The sequence below is a fragment of the Nematolebias whitei genome, chromosome 1 (assembly GCF_014905685.2).
Source record: "Nematolebias whitei isolate Nwh7 chromosome 1, NemWhi1, whole genome shotgun sequence".
Lineage (NCBI taxonomy): Eukaryota > Metazoa > Chordata > Actinopteri > Cyprinodontiformes > Rivulidae > Nematolebias > Nematolebias whitei.
In genome coordinates, this window is record NC_056498.1 from 63,347,438 (window position 1) to 63,364,865 (window position 17,428).

General features: G+C 38.4%; 2 protein-coding genes across 2 annotated transcripts in view; one reads left to right on the top strand and one right to left on the bottom strand.

The window, feature by feature from the left end:
• The window catches only part of LOC119430250 (VPS10 domain-containing receptor SorCS1-like), a 65,605-nt gene extending 53,218 nt beyond the window's left edge, over positions 1–12,387 (top strand). The window contains exons 19-24 of the mRNA XM_037697698.1: positions 1,359–1,471; positions 2,174–2,308; positions 6,403–6,502; positions 6,642–6,750; positions 7,725–7,879; positions 12,275–12,387. Coding sequence (XP_037553626.1) covers positions 1,359–1,471; positions 2,174–2,308; positions 6,403–6,502; positions 6,642–6,750; positions 7,725–7,879; positions 12,275–12,333 — 671 coding nt within the window. The 3' untranslated portion in view covers positions 12,334–12,387. The remainder of the gene's footprint in view (positions 1–1,358; positions 1,472–2,173; positions 2,309–6,402; positions 6,503–6,641; positions 6,751–7,724; positions 7,880–12,274) is intronic.
• A 3,718-nt stretch (positions 12,388–16,105) lies between these two features.
• The window catches only part of sorcs3b (sortilin related VPS10 domain containing receptor 3b), a 72,427-nt gene continuing 71,104 nt past the window's right edge, over positions 16,106–17,428 (bottom strand). Inside the window, exons 27-28 of the mRNA XM_037679921.1 lie at positions 16,659–16,743; positions 16,106–16,250 (exon numbers count right to left, since the gene is read on the bottom strand). Coding sequence (XP_037535849.1) covers positions 16,679–16,743 — 65 coding nt within the window. The 3' untranslated portion in view covers positions 16,106–16,250; positions 16,659–16,678. The remainder of the gene's footprint in view (positions 16,251–16,658; positions 16,744–17,428) is intronic.

Sequence of the window (17,428 nt, forward strand, 5' to 3'; positions counted from 1 at the left end):
CAAAAAAAAAAAAAAAAAAAGTCCAATCTTGTTTATTGCTGTTGTTGTCTGTGACTCCGCTTATTATTGTGTGAATGAATTCAAACTATTGTTTTAATTTTATTTATTTTTTTGTATGTTTTTCATTTTATTTTTGGGCCTCCTATCAAAAGACAGCTCATTCAGGAGAGAGCAGCCATGACTCATGGTGTTTATAATTTTTATACTTTGTAAAATATTCACCTTTGTTTATTTTTTTATTTTTCGGTTTAATTTAAATAAATACATATTTAAAACTTTGAGCTTATTTTAGTTAGTTTTTCTTTTGCTAATTGTAGCATTTAGCTACCATTGTCACAATTTTACCTTTTATCTAGTTTTGCTCATTTTAGCTGATTTTAGGTTTATTAGCTTTTGGCTAATTTTAGCTTTGAGCTACATTTTTGCTGGGTTTTTCTTTTAGCTGCTGATGTGCTCACTATAAATTTTAGGTGCAGTTTTGGTAATTTCAGCTTTTAGCTACCATTGTATTAGTTTTAGATTTTAGCTACTGCTTTCATTGCTTCAGGATTTAGCTACAGTTTAGCATTTTTAGCTTTTAGCTGTGGTTATGCAAATTTAACAATTTCATTTTAAGTACTGTTTTTCTGGTTTCAGCTTTTAGCTACTGTGTTGCTACTTTTTGTTTTAGGTATTATTTTGTACTACTGGCGTACTAATATGATTTTATTCAGCTACTATTGTGCAAATTCTAGGTCTTGTCTACTGTTTGCTAGTTGTAGCTACTACTGTTTTGCTTGCTTTTAGCTACTGTTGTTCATTTTTGTTCACATTTATAGTTTTACAATAACGCTCCCCTTATAGATGCTAATAAATAGTTTATAGAAACTTTAATAATTCTTCTATAAAAATTATATATCATTAATAATTGTTAATTGTTAAATCATCAATATCAGCTTATTATGCATTACTTAAGGGTGACAGAGAGACAAAACAGACTGAGTTTCTCATCAAATAGTGAGTCAGATCTGTTCACCTTTATATTTCATAGAGTTGTTATATTAAACATTTCAGACTAAGTCACTACTTGTCCGCACAATAAGCATCTGTAAACTTAAGCTTTTCAGGATATAATATTAGTTGTAGATGCTTATAATGCAGTGATACAGTACATTATTAATGAAATGCTTATTATATAAGTATAAAGGGATCCTTATTATAAAGTGGTATCAGTTTTAGTTCTGTTCTTTTCTGTAACTTTAAGAATTCAGTTTCAGCTTCTTAATCAAATTTCAGCAAAGTCGTTCAGCACTCCCACATCATTTTCTCGGAAAATGCTAATTTTTCTTCATTTTTATTTTTTTTAAATTTTATTTCAGATTATTTCCGCTCGCATGCTTTGGCCTTTTCGTCTAATCTGGACGAGCTGAACCCCGGGGTGTCTGAGTGGAGAGAAGACATCAGTCGAGTTGTAAAGAGCTGCATTGTTCAGGTCTGTAAGTGATGCACAATAATAAAAAGGTCATAACTCCGTATTAGAAATGAATCAAGCCCTTTTATTCAGGTCTTTTTTGTCTTGAACATTTTTGACTTTTATTCAGGTGTTTGCAGCCCGCAGCGTAAACTCTCACCTGCTGCATTTATACATGAAGTTACATCAGCAACCAAATAATTAGTTTCAGATAAAACTTTCAGATGAACTTGTTTAAATATTGGAGGCTGAAAAACGTTATTTGCTTTAAGAAGAAATGTCAAATTGAGGAAAAGGCCTTGAGTTGAGGGAGTCAAACGTGGTTAAGTGTGTCTGATTTTCAGACAGGGTGTAGCAGGTTACGTAATACAGGACCTGGATACTCTGCTCTATATATATCCAACAGTAGCCCTCAGTATGAAACATTCACTTTGACCTTCTGTCTTGTCAGGTTTCACCACAGTTTACAGCAAGAAACTGACATTACACCTCTGGTCATGGCGTAAATGCACTAAGAGCCCCGGCCTTTACCAACAACTGTCAAACTGAACTTGCATGTTCTACTTGATCCGGCAATTATGTTTTGACTCTGACTGGTTTTTATGCAAACACTACATTGAGCAGAAAGAGCAGAGAGTTCAACCTCAACAGGCATATTTTAGGACTAAAATGGCTACAAATAGTCTCAAATACAAACTTTCATAATGAGTGTTTTTAATAAAGGTCACAGGAATCGATGAGGATCAGCTCCTGGTCACGGTGCTTCCAGGTTTACCAACCACAGCGGAGGTTTTTATAGTCCCGGAGAGGAGGTCAAGAGTCAGAGCCATGGACGAGCAAGAGACCCACCTGGATCAGGTACGCTCTCCTCAGATCAGCTAGAAGATCCTAAAAAAAAGTGTGTGATTTCTTTGATCCCTGCTAGTGAAATATAAAATCACTTTTGTAGAGAATATATAGAGAATATTAGGAGGCAATTACACAACTTATCATAACTACGTATTTTTCGGACGATAAGGCGCAAAATCAACGAACGGGTCTGTTTTCATATATAAGGCGCATTAAGTGAAACGAGTTCGTTTTGACAGATTTGTGAGCGCCGTGTACCACATAAAATTGGTTTGAGGTCAGTAAGTCCCACCAGGATTAATACATAAGGTGCACTGGATCATAAGGTGGCAGCACGGTGGCGCAACTGGTAGAGCTGCTGCCTGTCAGCGAGAAGGTCCTTGGTTCAAACCCCGGTCCAGGGGCCTTTCTGAGTGGAGTTTGCACGTTCTCTCCGTGCATGCGTGGGTTTTCTCCGGGTGCTCCGGTTTCCTCCCACAGACCAAAAACATGCTTGTTAGGCTGATTGATAACTCTAAAATTGTCCCTAGGTGTGAGTGAGAGAGTGAATGGTTGTTTGTCTCGTTTGTCTCTGTGTAGCCCTGTGATGGATTTGTGACCCGTCCAGGGTGTACCCCACCCCTCGCACAGTGATTGCTGGACATGGGCACCGGCGACCCCCATGACCCAAAATGGAATAAACGGGTAAAGATAATGGATGGATGGATGGATTATAAGGCTCACTGTTGATTTTAGAGAAAATTAAAATATTTGAAGTGCGCCTTGTATTCTGAAAAATATGGTAAATACAAACAGCGTAGTGCTGCACTGTTAATAAATTCAGCTTTTTGTTTGTTTGTTTGTTTGTTTATTAATCATTACACATTGTGAGCTTTATCAAAATAAATCTTGAGAACAGTAGTTTCTCAAAGTTTGATGTTTGCATATAAAAAAGTGTGCAAATGTAGAAACAATTTGTTTTATCATCATCATCATCAAATAAAATAAGACATCATAAAAATAAAGTGAGAAAGCAAAGCATACAATAGTGAATTTAAAAACTCAATTTAAAACACAATAAAACGACGAGTTAAACAAATAAAATCAATACAAATGAAAATTAAGTAAAATCAAGTCTCAGTTGGGTTGAAGGCCAAAGAGTAGAAATTAGTTTCCAGACGTGTTTTAAACATGGACAGTGAAGGGGCCTGCCCAGTGTGCTAAAAATTGATCCTAGAAGAAGTAGACGCAAAAAAAAAAAAAAAGCAGAGGCTCTACAATTGAGCCCTGGGGAACCCCACATGACAGAGGAGCAGAAAAGGATTCACACTGTAATGTTTACAGTTTTAGTGAAGTTACACAAAATCATAAAACACAAAAGTCTTTTCATAGCGTGTGTGTGTGATTCTGAAGTTACAGCTGCATCGTGGACCTGTCTCTGAACCTCCGTCTGATGGCACGATGACAATAAATTACAAATCTGCCAATCAAAGAAAAGATGGTTGCATCATCTTCATTTTGCAGGAAACTTTATCAGATGTAGTTCACATACTGTACATGTATTTTTATGTATGAATGTGTGACAGTACAACTGTATAAGATTAGATTATCTTGTCTTTAGCTTAGTTTAGAAGGTTTAAAAAAACCAGAGCATTACAAACAAACGTACGCCGGCACACATCTTTAGAAAGCTGGACTAAACTTTTGTTGTCCAATTTTGAAGAATGGTTAAGATAAAAATGAGTAAGAATTTCAGACTTCAATTTGTCTCAGAGTGCAGGCAGGGGCCTGAGCATTACTGTCAGGTACGACACCTAAAACATGAGGTTCATGATAAATGTTCTCACGTCACCTCTCAGTAGTTTTAATGGTGTGGCATATTAAAGGTATGCCTCCAGAAAAAGGTTTAAAGGGAAAAAAATCACACCTCTAATTGAACTGTGTACTCAAATCAGAGAATAAAAGCTCATTAATAAAAAATACCTGCAGTCATCTGTTTTACAACTTTGTTTATTTCCATACAAATCCAGTTATACTTTAGCGAAATGTTTTCTTTTTATCTTCCTTTAAAAGGACTTTTTCTTTTCCACTTTAGAGCCATATTTGTAATTCATTTTAGTTACACCTAAACATCGATTTGGGGAGACTTTAAACGTGCTTTGGTGCAGCGATGCATCACAATAGGAATAATGTCTGCACTGATTTCCTTCCGTTACATATTCATTGCAAACACACGGTTTTTAGTGTTCTTTGATTTAGAGAATCTGCCGTCCAGGCTCAGACATTTGTAAGGTCAACTTTGATAAAAAAAAAAATAAATGCAGGCGTGATGCTCATTGTGATGGATGTCCAGGGCAGGCAGGTTTAATGTCTCCATAGTTGTTTTTATACCAAAATAGAAATAAATAGATGCCACTGGTAGAAAAAAAAAATTATGGCATGTCTCAGAAAAGGTCAGCAGTAATGAGGACTGTACTTTTTTTTTTTTTTTTTTGCTGCAATTCGACGAAAACATGCACAAACTCTAGTATGCTCCATTAAATAATCACAGAGAAGAATGGATTTTCAGCATGCAAAGGCGTCTATCTCATCTCACAAAACTCCATACCAGGCCAGCTCAATATTTTTCCATAACTAATTATGTTGAAGCTTTTTCTCAGTGTGTGATTTTATAATTATTCAAATCACAGAGCATAAACCTAAATAATTTAGTTGTTTTAACTGAATAATCAAAGCAATAAACCTTTTCTTCATGTTTGTACTCATTGTTTCACAGAAGGGCCAATGAGATTATGTCCTAAAATCCCAAATGATTTATTGTTTTTTAATGAAATACTTCATACTACCGCTAGAGGGCAGGATTGTCCCACACAAACGGACTGATACTAAAATGACAAAACATCATTAGGCACCCTGATGCCCTTCAGAAGTTTAGCCTTGCATGAAAAATTGAATTAAATCAACAATGTAATCATTTAAAGCTAATATCCCTCACGGTTGGTATTATTTTCTCTTGACAAAATAAGATTATTGGAAATCAATCTCTTATTGTGGTATTTAAAGGCATCAAACAGGTAAACAAAATAATAGAAAGAGTCATTTTTAAAGCACGGCACAGACAAGCTCATTTATTCCCTGCAAGTAAACACGATTCTGCTGGCTCACAGTCAGTCTTGAACTAAGTTAATAGGTATTTAATTACATTGATGCATCATATAATTGGCACCATCGAGAAGGGAGACAAACTGGGGCAGGCTGCTGGGATTGGGAATTAAAGAGATGTATTTATCTAAAGCCTGTCTGATTACCTGGCAGAACCTCACAGACAATAGGGTAATAAATCTTCAGTTCACTGTTCTCATCTCCAGTGAATGGCTTTCAGTGCGGAGGCATTAAGTGAGCGAGTGCCCACACACGCGCACGCGAGCGCGGTGAGTGTATGTGTGGAGCGGCTTATTAAAATGTGTAATAGATTTACTGACCCTGATATGCCACTAGAACAAAAAGTAATTATTCATGCTGTGTAGAGCAGTCTAATTTTAACCAGTGGAAAGATTTTGAGAAGAGTGAGATGGAATTAGTGAGGCATGGCTAAGGACTCAAATGCACATCAGGAAGGCATTTGGTCCCTTGTTAAATGACTGTTTCATCAAGGTGTGGAAAAGCTAAGGAACTCTAAGCACTTAAGGGAGAAACAATTAAAACAGCAATTTCATGATATCAGAGCACACTTTGATTTTCTGTAACGCTGGCTCGTTGAACTTTTGAACAGGGCAATTCTCCTCAGAATACTTAACACTGACTAAATAATGGAGGGTAAAAATCCCCGCGTGGCAGAAATAGCCAAAAAGATTAATATTATTTTAAATGTCACAGCTGCACTACAAGCATGCTGCCCTTTTACTTGAATGTGCTCTTCTCGTCTTTTGAAGCCGTTTGGATTTCACTTGTGCCAGGTTCAGTTTTGCATGCGTCACATAAAGATTTCCCACCTCTTTAGAAGGAAACAAAAACCCTGATTCATAATTCAGGCTGTTGGCTTGAATGAATGTGGCTGAAATATTGATGACTGTGGAATATTGGTGCACAGCTGCAGCTGATGGAGTCCTCTCTCCTCCTTGTAGCTTTCTCAGGTGTTGCTAAGCGCCCTGAACCAAGATCTGGTCCAGTTCCCCATCAGACCAGGGTTGCAGGTGAACGTGTTCGCCACACGGTTGTCTCCAGGTGAGTCTGCAGCCTGAGCTCTAATCAAGCAGAAATACTTATTGTATTATTTATTTTTATATTACCCATTGGTTGCTCAGAGCTGAATAAGTCACATTTAGTTTCCGTGAGTGCTCATTTGAGTTTTCCTCCTTTACAGCTCCTCTCATGGACAGCAGTGACAGTGGCTACAGCAGCACTGCGGTCATCATGCTCGTGTCAGCTGCACTGATGGGCTTGGTCGTCTTTGTAATATATAAATTTAAAAGGTAAATAGTGGAAACAGTGTGGATTTCCCTTAAAGGCTGCTTTAGATGATTCATACAATTTATTCCAGAGGTGTTCATAATTAAGGTGAACATTTGATCTCATTTGCTTTCATTATCTACAAAGAAGCTTTAAGTATTTTTTACCACTTTTTAAACTTTCCACAGTATATTCTATCTCAGAGTTATGACACCTGCAACACATTAGTGGCTGGAAGAATGAAACAATTCCCCTCTGTCTCAATCTGCAGAATATTACAGGGAATGACAGTCTAATCAATTCTCCCAGCGCGTCGAATGGGTGTCAGAGCCCTGCAGTTATCAATATTCATCTATCTGACAATGTGAGGCTTGACCTTTTGGAAATGCTAAACACAGCCATTGAAGGTGAGGCATACGCAGCAGAAAGGCAGGAAAGGTTGAGGAGATAAGTCCTGAGACAACATATATTATACAGTGAGGGGCATACAGTAAATAGTACCCTCAGCTGCAGGTAATCCCATGCCAATCATGGGAGACTGTTTAATTTCCTCTGCAGTGCTGCTCATTATAAAAGTAAAACGTTACTTAACGTCAACGTTCACCGTCGTAATTGCTACATTAATAAATCAAGTTTGAGTTCCATAAGCTCCTCCGAACGTTGCAGCGGCAGCTGCGGCGCAAAGTCAGGAGGGAGGAATGTGGAATTAGAAATGCAAGAAGTTGGTTTTAAGCAGAAAGGGGAATGCATCTGCGGGGATGAAAAATTGATTGAAAACAGAGGTGAACAATATGAAAGAGAGAGCGCATCGCCCGGCGGAATGCAAACTGCCCCAGTTTCCCCAATCAAACAGCCCTCTGCCATCTTTGTTAAAAATAGTGTGTGACACATCATGCCTGGTGAAAGCATTAGAGAAACGAACCTGATGGCAGATTTCCATTAATGTGTCCTCTTCAAAAAAAATAAACTAAAAACCTCCACTCTGTTTGACCTGCAGGAAGATCCCAGGCATGAACACGTACACGACGGAGCAGCCAGATAAAGAACAAGAGGTCATCCCTACGGTGACCTCCATAGCCATCCCAAACCCTGAGGGGGACGGCGTGACCTCCCTGGATCATGTAGATACGCAGCTGAACTCAAAGAGCAGAGGTACGGATGAGTTTGTTTTCCGTTTGAAGCTGCGAGGTCTGATCTCAGCTCACGGGCAGTAAAAAGCTCCTCTTCATTTACTGTCAAATTCTTTCACCTTTACTCGTTTATTTTCTGCTGTATGCGTTTGAATTTATGTGATTACTAATTTCAACAGATATATAGAATGTTAATGTATAGTACAGAAAATTACCCTTTTAAAAAAGTAAGCTGTTTCTTCACAAACAGCTTGAAGCGCTGATTATGGCGATACCAAATGTCTGCGCTACACTTCGTCGAGTCAAATAAGATTAAACCCACAAGCAAGAAAAATTGAGAGATGCCTTTTTTTGTGTTATGCCGTTAGAACAATACTGTAGGTTGTCTAAGGTTTTTAAAATACTTGCAGGAAAATACTGAGTAACCCCACATACAGTTTCTTTAAAAACCTTTGCACATGCTTGATATTTGATATATTTATCTAAACCTAAATGCATGCTGTATTTTCTGGCGTATAAGTCAGTTTTTTTCAGAGATTTGTCAGTCCTGCAACTTCTACGCCAAAGCGACTTATATGTTTTTTTTTTTCCATATTCATAACGCAATTTTTGACTGACACTTTAAATTACGAAGAACTGCAACAGCGAGTCCTCCCGTGCACGCTCGCTTCACTCAGCTGGTGCAGGCGGAGGAACGCTGGAGAGCAAGCAGCTCCGGTCGCGATGGATGGATGGATGAATGGATGGCACCGCACCGCCCAGGCGAAATGAAGCTGTTTTGACCATTAAATAAACACATAATAAATGCAACTTTTACGCCAAAGTGACTTATGTTTTTTCCCTCTTCATGATGCTTTTTTTGACTGATGTGACTTATACACTGGAAAATACGATAGTTTTTTTTTTTTTTGGGGGGGGGGGGGGGGGGGGGGGGATTTTTTTTTTTTTTTTTTCTGGAGAAACTGTAAAAAGGAAAAAAAAAATCACAAAATGTCTGAAAGACTGTTACTGGCTCAGTTTAGGCTGCCCTGACATGGGGGTGGGGGGGTCATCACTTTAAGTCTGTACAGTCTTTGCTGTTTGAGCTCTGATATAGAGTTTCAGAGACCTGGAGTATCAATGCAGAAAAAACTCGTAAAAGGAAAGCTCAGATACTTTGAAGTGGGGTTCTGTGGAAGGATTACAAATAAATATCATCTTACCTGTTAAAGACAGCTTTTTGAATTATCTCGGTTTGAAGAAACAGTTTATTTCTGACCAGACTGATGAACTAACAGCTAGTCGGAATGAAGCCAAGATCAAGAGGTTTTTAGACATCTTTAAACAAGTTCAGTCTCCACAATTTCAGGAAAACAGCTCATGCGATCGCTTTTGATAAATCTTTACACATCTGTCAGTTTCCCATTGCACAGCTGGTCCAGCAGAAATAAGCTGTCTCTGCTTCAAGTACCCCAGAATGTACCACAAGTTCTCCAGCTAGCTGCTGCTGCTTTTTGCACTTACAACCATGGAAATCTGATGCAAATTTAAAGCCTAGCTTTTCTTAAAATAATGCATATTGTCCACCACCTTTAATATCAGTTTATATATTTAGACCATGTTAAGATCAAAAGTGACAATGTTTTAGTCGTTTTGGTTAAAAGTAACGTTATACACGACCTCACATGAAATAGTTGGATGTAATGTGACGTGTTGGTGCTCAGAGCATGTATTGGCAAAGACCCTTAAGTTCTGACACACTAAATTTAATGTCAGTAGCTGTAAAACTAACTGAGTTATTGCCATTTTTATGTCAGTTGTCTATTGTGACCATTTTAAATGTGATTGATGCCAAGAGGTAATCATATTTAGATGCATCCGCATTGAATACTTCATGAAAACTTCATTAAAATCTGCCCAGTGTTATGAGACATTTAGTTTCATAGTAAATGGCAAAGTTTTAAAAATAGATCATGTGTTAGCTCTCAGAGCATGTGCTGGGGATGAATCTCGGCTATTGTAACGTAGAATTTTAGCTCAAAAACTGTAAAATTAATGGAGTCATTTGAAATGGCTTCACAATCACCCTTTTGCCACAGAGGCAGGTGTAAATAACTGTCTAATGCAAAACTGACAGCAATGTAAACGTTTTAGAGGTGTTTTTATGGTGTATTTTTTTTCTCTCGTCATATGGTTTGGCAGCAGTTTTGGTAATAATGAGGCTGTTCGCCTTATGTGAAGGATTGAACCGTGCTTCGAGCGCTCAGACTCATGTGCTTTGCGAACTGAACCGTAAGCTGGACACGATTTCTGTGAATTGTTGGCCACTTGCGGCTCCTAGAACTTGCCGGCATGAAGGAACGGACCTTGGAGAAGGCTAACAAGCACGGATCAGCAGAATGTCCACAGATCTGGCTGTTTGGACTCGGCATTGAGTGTACCAGCAGAACTGAAGGCAGACATGTCAGTAGAGTCTGCCTGTCCAAAACAATTGTTGTTTATCTGAATCTGGCCTCCCCGCTCAGCCTTGGACAGGCCAACTTATCTCAAATTGCTCCTGGTGGATACGTAAATCAAGAAGCTCTGCTCCTGCTCACCCCCCACCCCAAGAACATCTGTGGACCCTATCAGAGTTATACCGGCTGATAGACACTGTAACATCCTTTATCAGGACTATGGAAACTATCTGGAAATGTTCGTGGACAATCTCACCATACTCCCCCCCCCCCCCCCCCCCCCCGGCAAAATGTATTACAGTAGTCCCTCGCTACTTTGCAGTTCGTTTATCTGGGGCTCGCTGTATTACGGTTTTTCAAAATAAGATTGGACGTGACACACATTTGGCTGATTGATGGATGAGCCGCACAATCGGCATGGAGTTTTAATTTAAAATAAATGATTTTAAATTATTTAGCACCTCCTGCACCTTTGTGCAGCCCTTACTGCAGGACAAACTTCCTGCTGCAGCTGATCAGCTGTTCTCCGTGCAGAGCGTTAAAAGTGGGCGTGGCCAAAAGTGCTTGCAGGCGGCTGAGAGCAGAGAAGACAGAGAGATGAAATCATGACATTCTGTGCTCTTTTAGAGCATTTAGAGTTTAGAAACATTGTTTAGAATATTGCGAGAGTGTGGGAAGGGTTTAACATGTCTTAATATACATGTGTATAAATAATAAAATAAACGACTACTTAGTACTTGTACTACTATTCCTACTTCGTGGTTTTTCACTTATGTATGTTTATCTACTGTATGTTGCTGTACTGAGTTAGATTTTTTCACTATGCCTTGTGTCGAAGGACACGGTGTATGAGATCTTTTTTTAAAAATACCTTCTCTCCTCATGTTTTCTTCCCCCTTTTCTTATTTAAGCGATAAGGGCAGCGCTTCATAGAAGCTGCAGCTCCGGTACACTTCCGTCTACCCTTCGGACAGCTGTACGGAATGACAATAAAGTTCATTCTGATTCTGTTAAAACAGTTTTAATCTTTTTAGTTTTATGACCCTTTACGGTTTATTGTTTTGTGTGCAACACTTTGGCAAACAGCAGTTTTTAAGTGTAATATAAATAAAAAAAAACATGTTTTTTTTTTGTAGGAACCACTGTAAAACTTTTGTGGTTTGAATTATTTGAAGATGGCCATTTTGCTTGGACTAGTTGGTTGCTCATTTATTAGTCAGAAGTAGTAAGTATTTCTTCAATCCGAGGCTGTTTAAAAAACATCTAAAACAGGTAAGACACTGATAGTTCGGAACTGTTCCACAGAACCCCAAATCAACAGATCTGATTTATCGCTTTATGGGACCAAGCTCAAAAAAACAGCCAGATGTTTAGCATGAAAGCTAAATCAATCTTCATCTATTTAACCTAAAGCCCCAAATGCCTCCGCACTAAAACTGAATAGTTTGTATGTTTTTATTTGTAAATAACCTTTTAGCACAAGATAAATTCTAACCACGGTGAAGAATCGCGGCCACAAGTTTAAACTCACTGACAGCTAACAGAGATTCACTTAATGCTAAGTGCTGATGCTATCGTTCCTCCTCCTGCATTGTCATACAAGTTGCCAAGACGCAGCTTTTATTGCGTGCTGTATATTTTATGCGTTTGCCATCCTAAGTTTGCCATATGGAGAGATATTAGTATACACAGGTATGTGATGCACAATCAAGTGCCAGCTAAAGTGATGAGAATGTCCAGGTGAGTTATTTGATCCAATAAAATAATTAGTGCATCAGGAAGGCAGCAAGCGGTTGAAAGCATTTTCATCAACAAATATCTACAAGGTTCCAGTTGATTTACCTCCTCCCATACTTACAGTAAACAATCCACCCATCCAAGATAAATGTGTTTGCCTGCAAAAATACACTCTTATGCAAATGCCTAAATAAAATTTCTCCACTGACTCTTCCTTTTTTTTTGTCTCCTCCCTCCCTCGCCAGACTACCTGCCATCTCACACAGACATCAACCTCTCTGATGAAGCGCCCCATGTGTTTTAATGTTGGAAGTCTATGACCGACTCGAAAGCAATACATCTTCTTTGGCAGTTACTTCCAGCAAGCTAGGAAACTGCGGTCACAATGAATGGTCTCGAGTCTTTTGCAACCCATGCATGGATGGACCAGTTCACACTGTGCTGCCTAAATCCCTCTGAGGAGACTGTACAGATTTATATTTGCCTCTTGAAAAGGAACACTTTTTGACTGAAATACTTGTATTTTTGCAAGGACATTGAGCTTTTTTGATGTAAATAATGTGCATCCATAATGGAAGAAGTGAACGTTATTTGTCTCAGCTGGTTACGGCGGCAAGTGCTGAATTTTTGAAAAAGTCAAAACAGCAGGACGACGGAGATGTGTAATAATGTTTCAAATTATTCTCCTATTTCTATGCCCCCCCCCCCTTTTTTTTTTTAAACTCGTGTTTGTGAAGTTTACTTTTCTGCGAGTGCGGAGCAAGCTTATCTGGGTAAAGACAGTGAAGGAGCCGGATTCATTAAGCTCTTTGTAATCAGTAAATCTTATCGTCAGATTCTCATCCAATGAAAGCTCGCAATATCCAGGAGATGATGGAGGGCTCCCAGTCCCACATCTGTGTATTCCATCAAGCCTGTCTCTCCACAGCTTGCAATGTTACATATGCCATAACAGGAAGAAAGAAAAAAAAAAAGCAGGAGATTATAGCAGATAGGTATACACAGAAGATGTGAATCTGAGCAGTCCCTTTTGTTTAGGAGGCACAAATAAGTCATTTTTGTCACAGTGAACTCACAAATCTCCCTCTGGCTGATCTACAACATTCGGCTGCTTGTGCTTTATTATTACAGCAGCTACGCTATATTTTCATGTGGTCATTTTGACTTGAATTTGGGCTTTATATGAAATTATAGGCGCATTTCTAGTAAAGTTTCAATGACATCATAAAAGAAATGTTTTTGCAGACAATTAAAAAGCTGCATGTGGCTCAGAAATAATAAAATAAAATAAAATAAAAAAAGTTCGGTGTGTTTTAATTAGTTATCAGATCAAAGTGTGTTTGCTTTATAGACTCCTTGGCACACTTAGAAAATCTTTGAACTGAAGTTACTGTGAAGGTTGTGCTATCTATTTTCTTTTTGTTGTTGTTTTTTTGGTTGAACCCCAAGCCTTTATTTTGTATTTAATCTTTGTTTCCCCCCAACATGATGGCAGATCTTTATTTTTTATTTTTTTCACGGATGCAGAGGAGCTTGCAGTCAGTCCCAGGTTTGCCCCCAAGGACTCGGTGGACAAAAAGGCTGCAGATTTGTTCATCTCCTTGGCTGCGAGGGACACGGAGATAGAGAAGACGTATCTGCTGTCAACGGGGCTCAGCCTACGCACACGGCTTTGGTCAGCTGCTGTCTCTTTGGGATATGTACTGAAGTTCTTCTTCATCAAACTTTTCTTTTTAAGTGTTGTCAGCATCATATGTCAGGAAGACAAATTGACTAGAGGCTTCTCCATACCTCTTCCTTGCAATCCTCTGATTGAGCCAGACACATAAATAAACTCAGACTCGGAAGAACTTGACACGCAATCATCAGAAGATCTCTTTTTTTTTTTAAAAAAGAAGAAAATCTTATTTACTTTAATATGTTTTCTTTACTTATTAACCTGTGAATACTGTTGTGAACATATTTGCATGCTTTTTTTTTGTTTGTTTCTTCTTTCAATCTACAATATGTCGAGAAAAAAAAATCAGATGTATGAATTACAGTATTTTCTGTTTCTTCAGAGGCTAGAGCACCTCATCCATTACAAGTGAGGTGATTATTCAGTGGGTTGTTACAGTGTTCTTCATTTGACCTTGCAGAGGTAACCATGAGTGCAGATTAAAGCAGAAACACAACAGCAATGCAATGTGGCTGCTTGTTCAATTCATTCCCAGTAGCACAAACTGTTTATTATTGCTGCTTAAATCACACTATTCCCTGTTAGTCGATTTGTATCCCACATGGCTTCACCTGGACTGCCTCACACCGGTGATTTTGACTTGTAAGACACCCTTATTTTGTCAGATTAGTATTTTTTTGTGTTCTGCCTTTCTTTATAAGTGTTGCTTAGCATGCCCAAAGTTTCACTGCAGCCATTTGCTTGTTATAAAGGGGCCGAGTGGGAGGACAATGAAAAGCTCAGAGTATCCTGGAGTGATTCTAATTGGCTAGTTCCTTGGCTCTAACACTGTGCAACAAATTAATTATCCCCTCTCCAGGAAATCAACACACACACTCACCTACACACACACAACCAACAAAGAAGATTTTCCTAGTCTGGGTAGCACCTTGAATGAAAAATGTCCCACAACAATAACCCACAGCAATATTGTGTTAGCCGCCGTGTGAAATTGATGAGCATGTTTCCTTTCATTGAGTGCTACGTTACAGTGTCTGGCTGCAGCGAATCATCCATTAGTGATTGTCACCGTTCAATTTGATTGTGCCACGCTGAACATCCCACGGCGGTTAGAGAAAGGCCTTGGTGTTAATTCAGACTGAGAGCAGAGGCGAGAATAAGACTCTCGGGGCGCTGACGGCTGCTTGAGTGATGGAGATCGGTGCGTGATAGAGAGTCGTTGAAGTGGCAAATATAATGCAGAGCAGAGGACGGGGGGGACAGTTGGCTGCAGCTTCCGAGTGTGAAGTTTTGCCCTCCGATCTGTCACCGTGCGTTTCATCTACATCAGCAAACAGAGGCCTGTAGTTTTTCCTTTAGCAAATCATGTTTCTCATTGTCGTCCCAGCCTCTGTAATTGTTCCCATTAAACAGAAAGCGCTAGTAACAGGCAACCTGAGCGATAGAGGTAAAAGGAAGCTCCGTCTAAATGTCAGATGGGAATCTTCACATGGCTGTTATCACACCTCCGCCCATTAAAGCTGACTTTAGAGTCTATGAGATCATTAAGAGTGGTGTGTTGAGCCTGATGCACTGACTCCTACCAGCTACCTGTGCTTCAGATAAGACCAGGGCAGAACTGGAAGAACACAGCTCCTTGAATCAATTTGGTTTTTTTGCAGGTTTATGTCACGACAGCACAAACGTGTACAATAAAACACATTTTGAAAGGAGGCATACACAGTTGAAAATATATTATTTAAAAAAAAAAAGCATAGAAAAATACATTTATTTTGAACAATTCCAGAATGGTAACTTGCTCACAGTAAGAAAGATGATGTCAAACAAGATAAGTGACAAGAAGGTACAATACTGTAGATCAGATCATGCATAACTCTTGAGCGACTGCACAACTAGACCATTGGACCATGTGTTTGTTTAATGTGTCAAGAAAACTTTAAAATCACCATAAATATATGTGTACAGTAGTTACACACCCCAATATAGTCTTTGATCACAGATAATTAGGGCATGCTATTGTAAAAAAAAAGAAAGTCTTACAGCTTGTCAGGACTGAAGGTGAGGGAAACACAAGACTGCCTGCTCGGTGACTTTATACAACAAAGTTGGATGAACTTTATCCCTTTTTTTGTATGTACAGCTTATCAACATTCATAAAGCCAGCTAGACCTTTATCTTCTAAGAAACAGTCATTGAAAGCATCATAGTATCTTACAGAATAAAACTGTAACATATTCCTCTTCTTTAAGCATCTACAACAGTCAGATTTCAACATTTTTATACATTTGAATCATGTCTATTAACCAATCACATCTTTTATTGAAAATAAAAACAGAGTATTAGCTCCAAGATAACAAAATGTACATTATTTTCACGTAACATATTAATATTGTGTCATGGAGGGGCTTGTGATGTAGCTCAGAGTGTACCAAAAGGAGACATAAATATTTAGATAACCCAAATGTAAAAGGATTGCACAGGACTGATTTTATAGCCAGACTCAATTTGTGCGCTAAAATGAGTGGGAAAAAAATCAACAGGTCCTGTAAGTAAAAATAAAAAAATTTTTAAAGCCCAGTGTCGTATTATCACTATTCAAACATATTTTATTAAATAAGAAATAATATTCACATTCTTGTTGTACTGACCCATACATTCATTACATTTTGCTCATCTATTAGACATATTTTATTTTACAGTCTACAATCTGTACATAAAAGAAGTAACATGATTTCAAATGTGGATTATGTCAGTGTTCAAAACTTTTTCATATGGCACATTGTCTCAGCAGGTCATCAGTGGATTTGTCACACTGTACACTCCGTCAGTCCACGTGAATTAATAAGGACTTTGAACAATGGTAGCTATCAGCATGGCATAAAAATGTAGAAAACCACTCCAACAAAGCAAACTATTTCAGCACGGTTGAAACACGACAAATCAGTACTTACTCTGTAACAGAGCTCGTGTCTTAGACATTAGTACAGTTGGGAAATTCCCTTGTGACAATTCTGTCCATATTTCTTCCAAATCCTCCTGCAAACATGTAAAGAAACAGAATAAAATGCAGAAATGTTGCAACGTTCTAGCTGCTTTCACATCAAAATGCACATGTGCTCAGAAATACACGAGAAATGAGATGACATTTCGGGGTGACGTCGTTTCTAATCATTTATCGTGATGACCATTGTTCAGGTGTTTGTGCTTCATTTTAAATACATCGCCGTTGTATTTTCTTTCTGCGCTTGGCTAAAAAGGTGTCGGATGAAAGAGGAATGTTTTAAAAAGAAGAAATCTTGGACTGTATTTGAGGTAGTTAAATTAGCTAACTTTTGTGTCTCAGCCACTCAGATTTAGTCGCTATGAAGCAAACTTCACCCATAACAGTTTGATCAATTCATCGGTGTTCAAACATGGCTGTCAGTACAGATTTGTAAAAAGAAACACTGATTTATGACTGTTGAATTGTTTTGACAAGCAGCGTGTTAAGGAATAAACCGTGTTAGTGGCACAATTAGGATTTGTGAGGCACATGAAGGTAAAGGGAAAACTAAGAAATTTGAAAAGATACGTTTTAGACTAGAGTGGATTTTTAAAGACTGCAGAAGATAATAATCACATTATCCAGGATGTGAAGAGATGTGTCCATGAAGAAGTCCACTTAAACATCCTTCATCTTTACTCTTGCTCAACATATATATATATATATATATATATATAT